The 17,565-nt window shown below is 39.9% G+C and overlaps 1 protein-coding gene across 2 annotated transcripts; it reads right to left on the bottom strand.

The window, feature by feature from the left end:
* Positions 1-905: 905 nt before the first annotated feature.
* On the bottom strand, positions 906-17,424 carry PRICKLE1 (prickle planar cell polarity protein 1). 2 transcript variants are annotated; one of them, XM_085318526.1, is made up of 8 exons: positions 17,395-17,424; positions 10,316-10,504; positions 7,950-8,063; positions 7,010-7,147; positions 6,310-6,513; positions 5,568-5,754; positions 4,550-5,413; positions 906-3,198 (listed from the first exon to the last, which is right to left on the bottom strand). In XM_085318526.1, exons 2-8 carry the CDS (start codon positions 10,445-10,447, stop codon positions 2,342-2,344), a joined length of 2,496 nt encoding a protein of 831 aa, XP_085174652.1. In that variant the 5' UTR covers positions 10,448-10,504; positions 17,395-17,424; the 3' UTR covers positions 906-2,341. The 2 variants fall into 2 exon arrangements, with proteins under 2 accessions (XP_085174652.1, XP_085174651.1); XM_085318525.1 differs by lacking the exon at positions 17,395-17,424 and adding an exon at positions 13,700-14,214.
* Positions 17,425-17,565: the final 141 nt, after the last annotated feature.

Here is a 17,565-nt window from a genome sequence, read left to right as displayed (position 1 = left end):
AACAAGGACGTGGTGGCAGCAGCAGCAGAGCAGTCTATTCCCGAGGATCCCAGTCACCCGTATTTGGAAACGCAGGTAAGAGCAGCTGGTCCCGGTCGCTATTTGGGCATTGTGGGGAGAGTGTGGTTAACAGGTCAGTATCTCCCCTAAAGGCCTGTAAGTGAGTGAGCGCTGCCTGCCCGCCTGTTGTAATACTCTTATGCACAGAAGGCGTCAGACTATTAACCAAGCAAGGGCTGCCTGGGCCACCACGGCAGCTGGGCAGCCATAGCCCCAGGCCACCCGCTGGCCCATGCTACCAGGAGCATCATATTACTTTGATCTGCTTTCATATATGTATGTGAAACTTGTTTGTACTAGAAAAACTACTTCTGTGGTGAATACTGGGTCTGGGAATACAGGAACTTTTGCTTATTTTTCCCTGAGAAATGTAAGCAAGTAACTGCTACTTTGATTTTATCCACAGCAACTGTTTCGTTTTCTTTCCTGTGAGCAATATCCATGTGCCCATCCCTCACTTCTAGCTGCCTGTATTTCAAGGCACTTTATATCCTCAAGAGTTACAAGCGTGGTTGCCAGACTTTTCTGTAAGAAATGTGTTATTTTGTTAATTACCTTTGAGGTGGTTAAAAAGTTTGAGCATTTACTAGTTTTATTGGCAGAGGTCACTCTTTACTCAAGTAACAAAATTTCTGCCCTTTATTTAAAACATTGAGTTTATTGTAACTCATATGTGGAGCAGGAGATACATTAAGTTAAAATAACTTCTGAGATTACCTACTACTTTATAAAAGGGTCTTTTTGTCTCAGTTGCATGCTAAAACCACCAAGCACCTCTATTCCTTTAAGCAGGCTGCAGTCAGACACTCTTATTGGGAAAGGAGGGAAATAACAACAAAACCACATCCACCAAAGTTGCATCTTTGTTGTACAGCTATAGTCCATGTTTGTGTGGTTTTTACATTTATATAGTTTACATTTTGCTTGACCCATAAATAACACTTGCAAGATTAAAAGGGCCATAGTTTAGACAGTATTTACATAGCCCCACCATGCATACAGAGCTTTTAATACCTAGTAAACAAAATTAAGATGTTTTACACTAAACATTTTTAAACATTCTTAAACTTAAAACCCCTGACTACAACACAAGCRATATTTCATCCATGATGCTGCTGTTAAACTCCTAACAAATCTAGCTTGATTGATAGTGTAACAAACTTTTTCAAATTCAGGGATATAAAAATATTCAGCTTTTAAAATTTTAACTGTACAGTATGTACATTAGTATTTGCACTGTTAAATTATGAATACACTTTAGCCTATGAAATACTACATTATAAATATCAATGTTTTCAATTTAGAACTGTAGCTCATACATTTTAAAACCTGTATAATGCATTTCAAAGGACAGATATGGAGCCTAATCCTTTAAGCCCTTATGAAAATATTTGTTACATAAGTAGATTCATTGGCTTAAATGGTGTTGCATGCCTGAGCGAAGGATTCCAGCATTTGTACTCTACTCTTTCAATGCTGTTGGGGTGGGGAAGCCACAGGAGGGGACACAAAAAGCATCACTGTTCAGTGGCAGTTGCAACTAGATTTATACCCATCAGATCCAACTTCATTCATTTCTAAAATATCTGAATTATCATCTTTCTTCAGCAGGCAAAACAAAATCCTTACATGGTCAGAATTCTTAAAAAGTAGAGGGAAAAACATGAAAATTTAAGTCAGTTACTGCTGCTTTAGGATGTATCAAGGCTTCAAGCATTTCAACTATCACATCTGATTTTTGCCTCCTTAATAGAGGACTCTCTGGAAAGGCAGCATTTTCCCAAATAAAACAAGTTCCAGTTTTTGTAGAGAAACTTCTAGGAGGAAAAATGAGCTTTATCACTGGAAAAGGGGCATAGTGTAGAGCCTTTGTTTTCACAGAGAGAAAAGGAAAGTCAAAGACCACCTGTATGGGTAAAACTACAGTACAGGACAGACAGTTTTATTTATTGATTTTTGTTGAATACCTTCTGTCAGATTAACTAAGCATAAGTGAGCAGTGAGCACAAAGTAAGTGTCTACAAAATGTATCAAGAACTGCAGTAACAGTATTTTGACAGCTGAAATATTATAAACCTAGCAATATCTGAGCAGATCATCATTTGGCATAGTGACATTTCTGAATGTTATTTTTACAACGTAAACTCTGGTGGGGTTATCATTTACACTGGCAAAGCATTAAGAACCKTAGCAACTTGCCTAAGTACAATTATTAATATAAAAAGATGTGGTTCAAACTGTAGGTATAGAATTGATTGGTCTTTCCAACTGTTAGAAGAAATTAAGAAATTATGCAATTTTTTCCTTTGTGTCCCCTCTTCTTCTTTGATTTGGTTGTCCTTTGTCCAAACTGAGAACTAGATAATGCAGCAGTTGGACCAGAAAGGTCATCTGTGTAGTATGGATATCTCAGTGATCGTGGCTGGGGAATTGGCTGTCCTAAAAAATATCCTTCCTCTTCAGAATCAGATGAGGAGGATGAAGTCGAACACCAAGAGTCATCTTCGTCGCCATATAATCCAAAAAACTTATCAACCATTTGATTTCGCAATGCGTAATCAGAAGTAGCATGGCCATACTGTCCATACAGCTCTGCATTTTGAATATATGCCTGAATCTCACGTGAGCTTTTATTTTGAATGAATTTTTCATGATCCTGAGGAGAGTAAAAGCGAAATCTCTCTTTTGCAGAGCATCTTCTTTCTGCAGCCAAGTTAAGTGCATTATCTGAACGAGATTTCCTACTTCTTCTACGATGATGATGAGGCCGATTTCCACGTTCTTCAAAATGATACACACGCCTGCGAGTCCTTTCACTCATTGGAGGTTGTCTAATTTCAACATTCTCGTAACTTCCATTATCAATAACATCATCTGAAAACTTTACTTGCTGTGGTCTTGACTGGGATTTAGATCTTCTCAGTACAGGCATATGCACTGGCTTTTCCTCTGGTAACACCTTTTCCTGACACAGTTCTGAGCTCAGACTCTTCAAGGACTCTGTGCTCCGATGGAGCATTGAAGAATTCAGAGTTCCCATGTTGCTCATTTTCTCACAGTCCTCTACCTCTAGTTCCTGGAAAGTTTGCAAGGAATAGAGAGATGGCCGTGGCTTGCCTTCTCCATCCATTGAAGCCCCTGTGGTGGGAGTGGAGAGGGCAGGAAAATGAGAATGAGAGGAGTTTCAGAGAGAGAAGTATTATAATGAACAATGGGTTAGYGGCACAGAAGAACAAGCATTGTTGATTTTTCTTTTTAATTACAAAGAGGCCTTATAATATCAAAAAAAAGGTTTTTTTACTTAAAATATTTATGTATTACTCTGATCACCAGAGCTAGCTAACGTAAGGATGTCAAGATGGGAAGAAGGTCAATAAGTTTAAAATATTTTAACTGCTCTAACACACATAMAAATATGCTTCTAAGAGAAAGAATTATTTAAAAATATTCTACAATCCATGCTTGCCATTTTTAAGGCTAAAATATTTCATATTTCTGGTAATGCTAAATTCAGTATTCCAGCTATTTCTACAGGAAAGCCAGGCCTCTTTCTCTCAGAGAAGGATCCTTACACTCAAGGCATCATCAACAGTTACCAAGCCTGCTTAACTTCTGGTTGTGTCCTATGACCCTTCAACTTTCACCACAGTAACCATCTCCCCATGTCATTCCCACGTGCAATACGTCTAGTTCCTCCTTCCCCCTCATGCCCGCCAAACCTAGCTCCCTTCAGTAGGTCCTTGTTTACTGCAGCATACGGCTGGTCCTGAGCTACACAAATAGCTGCAGTAATTCAACATTACAGAAGGAAAGGAATGGAAGATTAGGATAAAACTTTTAAAATTGGTCTCTCATACCTCAGGGCAGTAGGAGTGGGAAAGGGAGGTTAAGTAATACACATGCTGCGTATCTGACTTTTGTCATTTTGGCTAATTTCAATCAAATTTGACAAGAGGTTTGCAAAGGTAGATTATCAGTGTCTCTTTAATCAATGAGCAAAGCTAATCTCCTAAACCTCATTTCCTAAGGCTCGAAGGTTACCATCTTCTCAGATTTTCTGCATATTCTTACAGGAAATTACCTGAAGCATTTGTAGTGTGTCATTTAGTATTATTTTAGTATATAATGCAACTTCTTGTACTTAACATATGGAATTGTTAAACAATAGCACAAACAAGTCTTAATTTACTTGAAGTAGTAGTTTGTTCATAACAAATACATAGCACAGAATCATTCTTATTCTGTTTAAGATTATGGAGGGTTTCATTATAAGCAAAGGAAAGAGCTGTGCAGTCTTAATAATTTAAATAGCAGAATTTTATCTTGTAAAAGTACGTGCTTGATAAAAGCTATCATTTCATTTAMAGGCATCGCTTGCTACCAAAGCTTTTTAAAAACTGTAAATACAAGAAGTCTTAATTCAAAATATTACAACATACATGCTTTGGTTGACCTTTCTCTCAAAACCACTTGATTCTTCCCCCATTACCTGTTATATTAGACAAAGCCAAAGAATCCATTGAGTCTCGGACACTTTGTTCTTGCTGTTTCAGATCAGATAAACACTCCAGTGAACCTTCATACCATGGTGTTTGGTCATGTTTGTATCCTGTAGCCCCATGTTCCATGTCTAACTCCTGGATTTTTCTGCTGCTGGCAGGGCCTGGATGGCTGCCGTATGCAGAGTCACCCAAGCCATCCTGYGACTGGGCCCAATACATGTCTGGCTGATACTTTTTACTTGCCAGGCTTGGGTTATTTTTTTTCAAGTCCAACTTGCTCTTGACTATGCTATCAGAAATCCAGTGTTCACYTGATCTAATGTCTACTTCAGCTGGCTGCTGGAAGAGGCTTTTATCACCAAACTTCAGAAGAAGTTGAGTCATGTAGTCTTCATGTTCAGCCCATTCTTCAGGGTCTTCAGGCATTTCTTGCTCTACTCTTCCTTTCCAGAAGTCTTCATTAACAAAGCCTGCCCCTTGCCTTGAAAGGCTTAAGTCATCTAGCTTACGGGAAAGAGTATCATCAGCRTTGCCTGAAAGACCAGGAAATTTGTAATTGAGGGCTGGTGACAAGAGGAGAGACTGGCGGCACTGATCAGCTGACCGGCTGCTTTTTCCCATACGAATGCTCCTCCTAGAGTCTCTTGATCGAGCAGACTGAAATGCAGAATCAGAAGAGTCGGAGGCATGAACATCCTCACCCAAGCTGCAGGTTTTTGAGCAATAAATCTGACCTTGCTTTGGAAGGAAGGGGCAACCAAGCAAAGAAGTCTTGCACTGAGCACAGGAAAAGCAAGTCTCTGTGGCATGCCAGTGCTGTCCATCATAGGTCATCTGAGCATGGTCAACACCTAGAAAGGGGAAAAAAAAGTAATGCTTTGGGTACTCTGAAGAACTTACTTGCACAATCCAACACTTGAAATGTGAAATTGGCTTAYAGACTGGCACATAAATTGGCTTTCATTTAATTTTAAGTAAGTTTAATACTTAAAAAGGATTATTTACCAATGTGTTCCCCACAGGTCTCACAGTATTCTGCATAGAGAGATTCAAAACAGTTACAGCAGAAYGGTCTCCCATCTTTCATGATGTATCTCTGTCCACCCAGGATCGTTTCACACTCAAGGCAACAGAAGTGTTTCATGTGCCAGTGGCGACCCTCAGCTTCTGTACACTCGTCAGCAAAAATGATCTTCAAAAAATAAAAGCAAACTTTTAGTTAAGTGGCCAAAACCTCACCTTAGGACACAGAGCAAGTAAAGTATCCAGTTTGTACAGTTAACAGACCAAATTTTATTTAGCTGCATTTTGAATACAAAGATAGAAACAAAAATCTTCCGTGGCACTCTAAATCTTTTTTTCAAAGCAACAAAGAATTAAGAAAAACTACACTTTGTTTAAAAAAAAAAAAAAAACACAAAAAAACAAAAAAAACATAAGAACCTGAACAATTCAAAAGGCTGCTATTATGAGGGCATCCTGAAATATTTGTACAGATCCTTTTTCTGATTCAGTCTACAAGATTCAATTATAGCTACAAACAGGTATGCATTTTCTTAATACCATCATATTGCTTGCAACATTGCTGGTTTTACAATAAATGAAGCAACTCTCAGCTTTCAAACATCCATGCACCACAGTACTGCTTAAAGGGATGCATCTGAAGCTAATAATTGGCCAAATAAGCGATGCAGTTTGTTAACTGAGCAGTAACAGATTTGTAGATTGACATAAAATGTAAATTTACCTCATCACAGGCTGAACATCGAGGTTTAAGAAGTTCAGCGTGGTGTCTGCCACAGTGAATTTTTCCATCTTGGTAGAAGTAGATTAGGTCAACGAGAAGCTCATTACATGTGAAGCATACAAAACATGATGGATGCCAGCACACACCAGGCCCAGCTCTTGAGGCAAAGACTGCAACCTCACCACCGTTTACTTTTGTACCACACTAGGAACAAAATCGGAAAGTGAACATAYATCCCATCCCAGACAACTGGCCTCAGACACACACTTAAGCTAAGTTCAAAACACCAAAYTCAGTACACAGTTTTTATTCCGAAATTTTGACAAAAGGGAAAAAATATTCTCAATCTTGGGATAGACAAATTCTGTTCATCAATAAAACTTTTATGATTAGAAGTATTTTATACATAGAAATAATTATACATTATGCCTGTTTTTCTTGTGTATTTGTTTTAATACGAGTCAGATRCAGTTTTTTGGAGTAGGAAATACATCAAATATTCAGTACACTCCTAGTATCAAAAGTTGTGTTCTGTTTAAGCAAGCACTACCTACATTATATTTATGTGCAGTTTTAATATTCTAATTTTTTTCCCCAGAGCTCAGGCATAGACAGAGATAAGCCCACATTTAATATCAAGATACTTAAGTCTTAAATTATTCATTCTGCTAGTTCGCCTATGGCACTAGTRGTATATTACCTGTTCACAAACTGCATGCATCACTGCTCTTGAGAGCAGTTTGATAGTGCCTCTCCCGAGTGCCTCCTTTTTGCGCTGAGAACTAAACATCTGCAATTCCTTCTTTTCTTCTTCACTTAAAGATTGACAGTATCTCACCTTCCACATAAAAAAACCCACAGAAATTATTATTATTTGAGAATCTTATTATCTAAAATACCAGTGCATATATGTTATTAAACTTTTCCAATTTGTCTTCTCTACAGTCTTCTGCTTAATATGGCACAATACAAGCCTAGTATTTTGCATTACAGGGGGGGGGAAAAAAAGATACCAAATTAAGAAGCAGCCTAGGCAGAAAATAGTATTCTAAAAAGCCAAACCAAAAGCTGTTGCTATCCTAAAATAATTGAATGAAGCTAAATCAGATACATCCATAACAGAGTCATTTAGATTTATGGTTACAATCCCACAATTAAACGAAGTATTGCAGTATATGCARAATCTTAAGTACTGACACCCCCACCTTCCTGCTCTCCCCCAAAGGGTTTGTTTGTTATTTCCACTTCTACCCCAAACTACACTGCATATCTGAGATGCAAAGCTTTTACTATCACAAAGCATCCTTTTTGTGCGCTACAATGAAATTCCAGGAATTTTAGGTTCCTGGTAATTGGTGGGTGGCTGCAAACACTATAAAACCAACTTGTGTGAAGTTTATTGCACTGACACCAGCCTTCCAAACAAGAAAAGGCAGTGTCCTTCCAGACAGCTCTTATCTGGGCACAAGTGAAACGCACAGCTAAACAAGGGCCTCAGTGTACACACYATGCTGTTTTACAGGTTAGATGCCATTACAAGCAATATTTTAGGCTTGTCATAAATACACAGGTAGGTAATTCTCCGTGTAAAAGAAGCAAGACCCAAATCCTGACCATTCACCTGCAAGTTCCGTATTTACCTCATTATCGTGGGGTGGCAACTGATACAGAAGTTGTTTAATTCTGTGTTTCTCCCCAGGGCTGTTAATGTAAGGGACCTTGTCCTCTGGCAAACAGGCAAAATACAGCTGTACCTGAATAGGCGATAGGTAGAGTTCAGACCAAGTAACACATATCACCCAAAYGCTCTAAGAGTCCTTCAGCTACTGTTTTATCTCAAGTCTTATTTACAAAGGAAAAAGGGATATGCTACATCAGACCCGTGACAGGATTTGCGCTGAAAATAGGAGACCCAGACGAACTAGCTTAGCAAACCTGAATTGCCTGTGATAGAGCTAGCACCCAGCTGCTGGATTGCTTCTCTGGAATGCAATTTGCAGTGACAATTAGGGGTATCATAAATTATGCACATTTAATGTTCTCATTATTCCCACCCTCTTCAGGGCTGGTCAACAAGCCTGTTGAAATTCCAAGTTCCCTTCTGCAATTTACCACACAAGGAATGAAGCTTTCCAGAAAACAGCCACTATATAAACAAATTTAATTTGCTCTGTGCATTTTACACGTTGTTGAGACAAAAGCTGTTTTGTAGCCTCCTGCTGATCAGGTTCATCCCAAGCATCAGCTTTCATTGCTTCCATGTGAGCTTTGGTAAGAAGACAGAAACACCCCTCCCTTGGGAGGAGGCTGGATCCAGCCACATTTCAATCAGACGCAAATTAACTACGAAATTTTCATGGGCTGCACACACATTCTAAACCTATTTGAAAATATTTTTAGATCAATCTCCACTAATTTTTTTCAGAAGAAAATTATGACAGGAAAACTGTAATGAATGCTATGACAAAGCCCAATGGCAAAAAATATTTTTGTGGAACAGCTACAGATTTATTGTTTTTCCTATGCAGTTTCCAGCTTGTCACAAGGCCTGGGGCTGTAAATAAGACCTGACTATTGGCAAAAATATTACTTGCCATCCAGATTTAAATAATGCTCAGGTCAACAGCTTATTACTGTGCAAGACAGATGAAAAAAGGCAGTAATCAGTCACTTGACTCAGGAAGCAATCAAAATTATATGGGAAAGCTTGTACAGAACATTATTTGGCTTTAATTTATCCAAAATCTAAACATCAAAAGTCTACACTAAGCTCAATTATTGCTGATTGCATTTCAAGAAGCTGCAGGAAAAGCTAACAACATGCAGTATGAGAAGCTTTTAAAGACACTTTATACCCATTCTTCAAGTTTATTACACTGTTTTCAAAATACCTCTATTCTTCCTAGAAAAGAATCTTTARTAGCTAGAATATGAGGATATTTTACTGAATTTAATTAATTGTTCTGGTTAAATGTTAATGCTGTTTTGCTTTTACCTCAGATTCATGGGGATTCTTATATATGCTCAAGTAAGTGATAAAAATAATTTTACTAAAAATAACCAAAAATGAAACAATTTGCCATTCCTCCGACTTGCTACTTTATACATGATTTAAAAAAATATCTCTATATAGCAAAAAGGCACATCCTTTGTGCTTTCGTAACTATGGACTGTATTAGCTGATGAGCTGAATGAGAGTTGCTCTCGCTCCTTTAAGAGAAAAGTTACTCTATTCACTTCACACTGAAGTTCAGTTTCTGAATATTATTGAACACACAGCTTCAGTATAATTGCAAGTTCATTCAAGGAAATTATTGGAGTTTCATTTCAATCACGCAGAGTAACTTTCTCATTGACAATTTAACTTGTATTTCCATTAGCATTGTGTTCTAATGGATAAAGAAGAAAGGGRAAAGGGAGAAAGGAACAGCCCAACCAACCCTCAAGCCACAAGTGTCATCTCCAGCAAATGTACAAGAGAAATCCTGGCATGACATACAGCAAACATGCAGCTATTTAAACAAATGTAAAATACGTTAGTAATTGCTACAATGACAGAATAATTTCATTTCTGTGTGCTATAGTAACATTCATTTTTCTAGATGTCAAATCCCTAGTTATTTAGGCAAAGGGTTGTACAAAACCAGTTAAGTATGGACCAAGTAATACAATGCCACAAAGGTATGCCATGAGCTTTAATTTAACCAAATAACTTATTTCAAAGAGAAAGTGTTTTCTATGCTGCGTTGACTCTACACTATATACTTGTATGACATATTTATTGAAAAATCTTCATTAAAAACTCATTTTTTGAAATATAAATTCCTGAATGACCAAGATTAAGCTCCCTTATGACCATCTTACTGCAATAGGAAGCAACAGAAGAAGTTTTAAGAATATACATAAGACTCGTCTACATAATATACATAAGATGTTCTGCAGGGTATCACTCACTGAGACAGTTCTTATTAGGGTTGTTTTAGAARTAAAAAGCCACAGTTTATACCTGCTCTGGTCTAAGGCCTGGTGGGACCCAGGCATATTCTTCCAAGGCACAGCCCGAGTCGTCATCAGATGTTGAGCTTCGCTGACACCCAAAAGCAAGACCGTTTGCTTTGGGCTCCATTTCYAATGGCATAACGTAAGTGTGAAGTGTTAAATATTTATTTCAGCTGCAGTTCATCAAGCAGTTGATCTGGAGGAAGAGATTACCARAGCGTTAATTAATTTGAACATGCATAACTGTTGGTGTAAGTAATCTTACAACAGTTTAATATTCCTTATGTTGCACAGAATACATAGTTATTGCAGTATCATTACAACTTGCTACAATCAAAAACAAGAAGGGAAAGAAAACTAGACACATACCCTCACATTTAGTAACCAACATATATTTCAATATTAACACTTGTTATCTTTTGCACTTCTGCTTATTTTGAAGCATTGCAGCTTAAGGAAAGACTCACGTTGAGCAGATAATAAAACGAGTGACATGAGTGCTTTTTGAAGTCGCTACCAAACTAGCAACACAGAAGACATGAAAACAGCTTGTCCAAAACTAAAGGAATTCTTGGGGAAAGACAGTTGTGTAATTAGCATCCTATTTTTAAAAAGGTAGTCAATAAAGTGAGCTAGGAAAGTCTGTTAGATTCTTCTGAGAACTTTGTTTCAGCTGTATCACAGCAGAAGGGCGTTGGTCCCACTAAATATCTGAAATCCAATTATGTCAGATTAAGTTCTGTAAAATACATCACGATTGTTCTGTTAATTTAAAACCCTACAGGGACATGCTTCCTCTGATTCATGAAGGCTACGAAGTTTAGTATCAGTGAGACCATTTTGAGCCAAAACTGGCAAAGAAGGTTCTCATCAAGATCTATAATAYGGGTCTTTAATTGCACAACGTTAAGATAGATGTTTTACACTCATTCTAACAGAAGTTCCTAGGAAATTCTGAATAGGAATTTCAGTGAAATACAGATCACTACCAAATCCAAGGAGGATATATTTTACCATAACTGACATCCTGGTCATCTGGGGTTAGAAACAGGCATTACAAATCGGCGATATATGTTCCCTGTTTCACGTAATTCTTTCACCTATTCATCCAAATATAGATGCCACTTTATCTGTGCTAGATTTGGGCTGTAGGCCAGCTGTAGAAAATTTTCATCACCTTGACATATAAGCTTGCTGCTGGGTCTAAAGGGGAGAGCAATCTAAAAAACTCCTAGCTCATTTCACATTACAAGTCTCATCACCAGCATATTAGAAAAATTAAGTTCCTGCTAGAGCATAGGTGGAAGAAAAGTTTAAGATGTCGGACTAACTATTCTGCTTGTTACACAACAGGAGGTTCTCCTTCAGGAGAGGCATGAGGTACTGGTTAGTGCCAGACACTGTTTATTCAGTACAGCATTCCTCATGTAAACCCAAAATTGCTCAATGACAAGCAGCCATATGCACATAAAGAAGAAAAAAGAAAAACGCCTCACAGAAATGACAATATTTAGTATTACACATTCTATCCCTGTTTTCAAAACATGTATACATTCCCACATCCAATAAAAAGAGATAGAACTTAATTATTCCTACTGGGATAGTTCTCAAAAATTTTAACTTAAAGATTTTTGTTAACTTCAAAAACAGCACATATCAAACAAGAAGTTTTGGAATAATGTAGATGCCAATGCACTATCATTGCACTGCATAGCTGCACTATAATAAAAAATTTATTCATTTGTTTCTCAAGTAAGCCTGCCAACCTCCTCTAAGAACAGTGTATTTCTACAAAGCTTGACAGAAGTCWGACAAACTTCTAAAAATCTTACTCTGGTTGAATAGTTGAAGGCTGGCAAAACAACTTTTTACACAGAATCACAGAATGATTGAGATCGGAAGGGACCTTTAGAGATCATCTAGTCCAACCTCCCTGTTCAAGCAGGGTCACCTAGAATGTGTTGCACGGGATTGTGTCCAGACAGCTTTTGAGTATTTCCAGAGAAGGAGACTCCACAACTTCTCTGGGCAACCTGTGCCCGTCCTCAGCCACCCTCAGAGTACAATAATTTTTCCTTATGATCAAATAGACCTGCCTGTGTTTCAGTCTGTCCCCACTTCCTCTTGTCTTGTCACTGGGCACTACTGAAAACAGTCCAGCCCGATTCTCTTTACATGTTCCCTTCAGATTTTTAAATGCATTGGTAAGATCCCCTCACTCTTCTTCAAGCTGAAGAGTCCCAGCTCTCTCAGCCTCTCCTCATACGACAGATATTCCAACCCCTTAATTATCTTAGCAGCYCTTCACTGGACTCGCTTCAGTAGCAACACGTCTCTCTTGTACTGGGGAGGCCAGAACTGGACATGGTGCTCCAGATGTGGCCTCCCCAGTGCTGAGTGTGTGTGTGGGGAGGAAATCATCTCCACCAACCTGCTGGCAACACTCTTCCTAATGCACCCTGGATACCAGTGGCCTTCTTGGCCACAAGGGCACATTGGTGGCTCATGATCACTTTGTTGTCCATCAGGACTCTCAGGTCCTTCTCCTTTCCAGCAGGTCAGCCTCATCCTACATTGGTACATGGGGTTATTCCTCCCTAGTGCAGGACTCTGCACYTGCCCTTATTGAACCTCAKGAGGTTCCTCTCTGCCCATCTCTCCAGCCTGTCCAGGTCCCTCTGAATGGCAGCACAGCCCTCTGGTGTATGAGCCACTGCTCCCAGTTTGGTATCATCAGCAAACTTGCTGAGGCGGCACTCTGTCCACTCATCCAGGTCAGTGATGAAGAAGCTGAACACGGCTGGACCCACTATTTACTAGTCTTCAACTAGACTTTGTGCCACTGAGCACAACCCTCTGAACCCTGTCTTTTAGCCAGTTTGACTTTACAGAGATTGTAATTTGGTGAATTAAAGGAYGGCAAGGAAAAACACTCCTGTATTTGCTATTTTGCGTATTAACAGCACCCAAGACAGGTAGATTGTATCTTTGTTAATTAATACATGCAACTTCACTTCATCCTAAGAGACCTCTTCCTCATTTCCTCTTCTACTGTTTAGAAGTTGACCTTTTAAAGCAATCATTTTCAAGAGGTATAAACCACTTGTGGTTAGATAGCTAGTTGAAGCCAAAGCCATCAGTACACATTCATTGTCAACGAACACACAGCATTAATTCCACTGCCTTATTTGCTACTAGAAAAGCAAGTGACAAGAAGGCAAGGATAATATACTRAAAAAATACTATGAATTGAATTAATGCTCAATCTTGAATATTTGAGGTATAAAGACAAACATCCTGGTGCACACTAGAGTCTCAGAATTAATTTCCTTCAGAAACAGACTTTAAGATAACAACATACGATACAAAACTGTTTCCCCTCTCCACGTACCAGTAAAAATGAAGTGAACCATCAGGTATGTTTTGTCGTTATTGTTTCTGCAAAACTAGGGGAAAAGGAGAGATAAATGAATACCAGAATAGAGTTGAAAAATCACCGCTAACAAAGAAAAGTAGTGCTCACTGTGCAGGAGGACTGTGATGCTGAAGTAGCACCTTGTATCCCACCTCACGTATGCCAAAGTAAGTCTGAAGTATAAAATCACCCTTGACCCTTGATTGCAATCAGTATTACTGAGAAGCCCAAGTCCTTTCTCAGATGATCTTAGCAGTAAATGAACTGTTTCACAGTTTCCCTTTAGAATAAAGTAGATTGTTTGGTTTACAATAAAGATTTCAGCTGGTTAGTGACACTAGGTGGGTATTACCAATTCTAATGTCACTGTGTCATAAAAAATTGCACTGATCAAACAGCTGCTTTTCAAGAACTGATTCCTGCCCTACAACCCACAGATAAAAGGAGTCACAAGATGAGACACCTGTGTCAAAGTTTCACCAGGCAGCCCTATATGAGCTGCACCATAGGATGGCAAACTTAGGCTAAGAGACACATTCAGCTCCGCCACTTCTGAAACGCTCCAACAAGGTGTACCTGTGACTTGTTAACATGATATTCAAAAACATGTCAAGTAATGGATTAGTTGTTTAATCTCAATTGTTCAAAAACCTCTCTCTAAGATCAAAAATTAACTGCTCTGGCTTACTTTCTCCACTTGAAAGAAAAGAGGAAGAAAAYATTTCAGAATGAACATATATTAACTTTTCTGAGGATTTTTGAATCCTAAAGTTACATCCTACTACTACCTAGTACCAACAATGCTTAGTAATGTTAGGATTTCAAGTATGCCAAAGATACACAAATGCAGGAGAGCTGCCTAATTCCAGAACAAGACAAGGCATTGATAAGAGAGACCATGCTGCTTTTCCACCAAGAATGATCCTGTCTGGGTCAACAATTTTACRTATTTATTTCAGACATCCAGTTCTCCTGCTCTAACAAGACAAAAACCAGACATCATAGGCCCACTGGCCCTGTAAGAGGGAGCAGGTTGAAAGTACGGGTGGAGCAGAATAAAGGAAAAATACACCTTACTTCAAAACCACATAACAAAACCGTACAATCTGGGTGCTCCTCTCCAAATAAGGGAACCAGAARCATTTAAAAGTGAGGCTCATAAATCTCAACGAACTGAGATTACTCAAAGGACAGCATTCACTTAAAAAAAAATTACCATAGTGCTCAGACTAAGTCAACTAGAAATTAACTGACCATGCATTGCATATCAATATTCCAAATATTGTGGTCTTACTGAGCGTGAAGTTTCTAAAAACAGTACAGCTTAACAGCAAGCTATTTGCAGAACCATTTTAACAATTACTTGTTTAGAAGTTCTTCTTCCTGCTGCTCAAGTGTAATTTGGTTTGCATTATAAAACTGCGGAGTTCAGGAGACTTCCTCCCCACCCCCMAACTGCACTCATCTTCAAAGTGACCTGTTTAAAATGATTACATCCTAAGGAGGACTCAGACGAACATAAACAACAGCTGAAAAAATAAATGATTTGTGAGGGATGATTAGAAAGTAGGTTTTTCTACTCATGCCATGACATCCCCAAAATACAGCAAGTGTTTTTTGTTTTGCTTTTTTAAAGTCTATACAACGTTTTGAAGTTTCGCCTCTGTTTGTGCTATCTCACAAATAAAGCTTCATAGCCTACCAGGAGCTATTTCGCTGGCAGCTTGACATCTATGAATCACATAATTGAATCAAACAACTAAATTTGATTTTAAAAAGGAAAGCAATTAATAYATTTTTCCACAGCAATATTAAAATGACCATATATGATAAAATTCCCAGAGGTCAGAAATAAAGACAAACTGCACTCCTAATTAAAAATCCACTGGTACATTAAAAAAAAAGAAAGAAAAAAAAMCTGTCATACTCAAAGCAAAGCTATTGTTGACTCCAGTATGGAGGTTATCCTTATGCTAGGTTTTCCAGCTCGCTGATTATGTCCCACCGTCACCTCTGACCAGAAAGAAGAGGTCATGATTTGTGAGCGCAGTTAGACAAACATCTCCTTGCCCATCCCCTGCTGTTTTACTCTGTCCTGCAGGGCAAATTGTTTAACAACTTTTTTGTTAGAATGCTTGTTAACAAGGCTATAGGGGATACAAGATGCATATCACATGCACCCATTCACAATGAAGGGCAAGGAAGGCCCAAGGAGTTAAGATTATCATGGCCAGCCCATTCACCTGCTTATTTAACCCCTAATGCACGGTAACTAAGTTAGAAGAGGAAGGGTGTGGTACAGCAATAAAGCACCATAAAATAAGGATTAATAATTTAGAGATGTATTACAAGACATACTACACAATCAGAAAGTCCTATTCCCCAGCCAGAATATGAGTAATATATTCCCAAGCAGTACTTGACAGCTCTGTATTTCAGAAACTTGAATACAAATGTGGATAATAGAATTTGGACCAGCCCTACCACACAGCAACCTCTTCAGCTGCTGAATTCATTTACTAATATCCAAAGAGCTGGGGGGAAGGAAGGAAGCAAGCTTGTGTAGCTCAACATTCAACAGATTTTAGATGGACCCAAGAAGACAAGAACTTAAAAAAAAAGTAAGCCCATGTGCAATGACCAACAGAAGAGTTAAAGTGTCTTCTCCTCCTCTCGCACTGTAGGCCAAAGCTCACTTTCCCAACTGGAAGTCTAACAATTCTTTTCATGGTATTTTCTTTCCACGAATAATGCCTCCTGATACCGCAAAGACAGACTACTTAAAATTAACAAAAGGAGGAAGCACTGTGACAAAGCATTCCCCCCACGCCAAAACGTCTTACTCGGATGTATTATGTTTGGCGCTGTATCGAGCCAGCAGAAACGCAAGCGCAYGTTGTGGTTAGGCAAGAACCAAAGCCGCAGCCGAAGCAGCCGCGTCCCAGTGAATCTTTTTCTCCCCTCTCGCCGTAAGAGGGTGCCCAGATTTAGAAACCAAATCTGGCCTTTACAGTCTCCCATTGATTTTTGTAATTCTATTTTAAACAGCAGCCAGACTTTACTCCAGTGTACACATATACTCAGGTTTCACCCCGTCACCTGTTGGCTCCTGAACAACACCCTTCTTTGTTAGGGCTTACAGCCCTCATTTGAGACAAGTTTCCAGAGAAAACACTTCAAGAAAGTGTTCGATAAGTCGCAAGACTGGAGCTGTAAAAACAAAATTCCGCGCATAGCCCGCTTCCCCCTGACAGATAAGTTTAAGCACACAAGCTCATCCCGGCAGAGCAGGGCGCGCCGCCTCCCGCGGCCGAGCCCCCGCGCACGGGGGCTTCTGCCCACCGCAGCGTCACGGCGCCGCGTCCCCCAGCACGGGGCAGCGCTCCCGGCCCAGCCGAGACGGGCACCAGCCGGGACGAGGCACCAGCATCTAATCAGTCTCCCTCACAAGCAAGCCGAGCGCTTAAGCAGATGCAAGAAACTGCAAATTACCGCTTAAAGAAATAATAATGGTAATAACAACAGCGGGGCGCAGAGGCAGGAGACGCCAAGCCGGCAGAGGAGAGCAGCCCGGGCGCCCCTGCCCCGGSCGCCCCGACCCCGCTCCCCCTCGCTGCACTTGCTGCGTTAAACCGAGCCCCTTTCCGCCACGGCTTTAAACGGCAACAGACCCGGCGAAGCGTCCGGCAGCTCCCCGGCTCCGGCGGGGGAGGCGGCGGCGGCGGCGGGACCCCGGCAGGCGCCGAGCTGCGGCGCGGCGGCGGAGCACCCACCGCGGCGAGCTGCTCCCCTCGGGCCGCGGCTGCCCGGGCGGCTCCGCGCCCCGCGCAGGAAGGGGGCGG

This window comes from Rhea americana, unplaced genomic scaffold (assembly GCF_003343005.1).
Source record: "Rhea americana isolate MKP2758 unplaced genomic scaffold, rheAme1 scaffold_54, whole genome shotgun sequence".
Classification (NCBI taxonomy): Eukaryota; Metazoa; Chordata; class Aves; order Rheiformes; family Rheidae; genus Rhea; species Rhea americana.
Note: the sequence above shows the minus strand (reverse complement) of the source record. Positions and strands in the feature narration are given on the sequence as shown.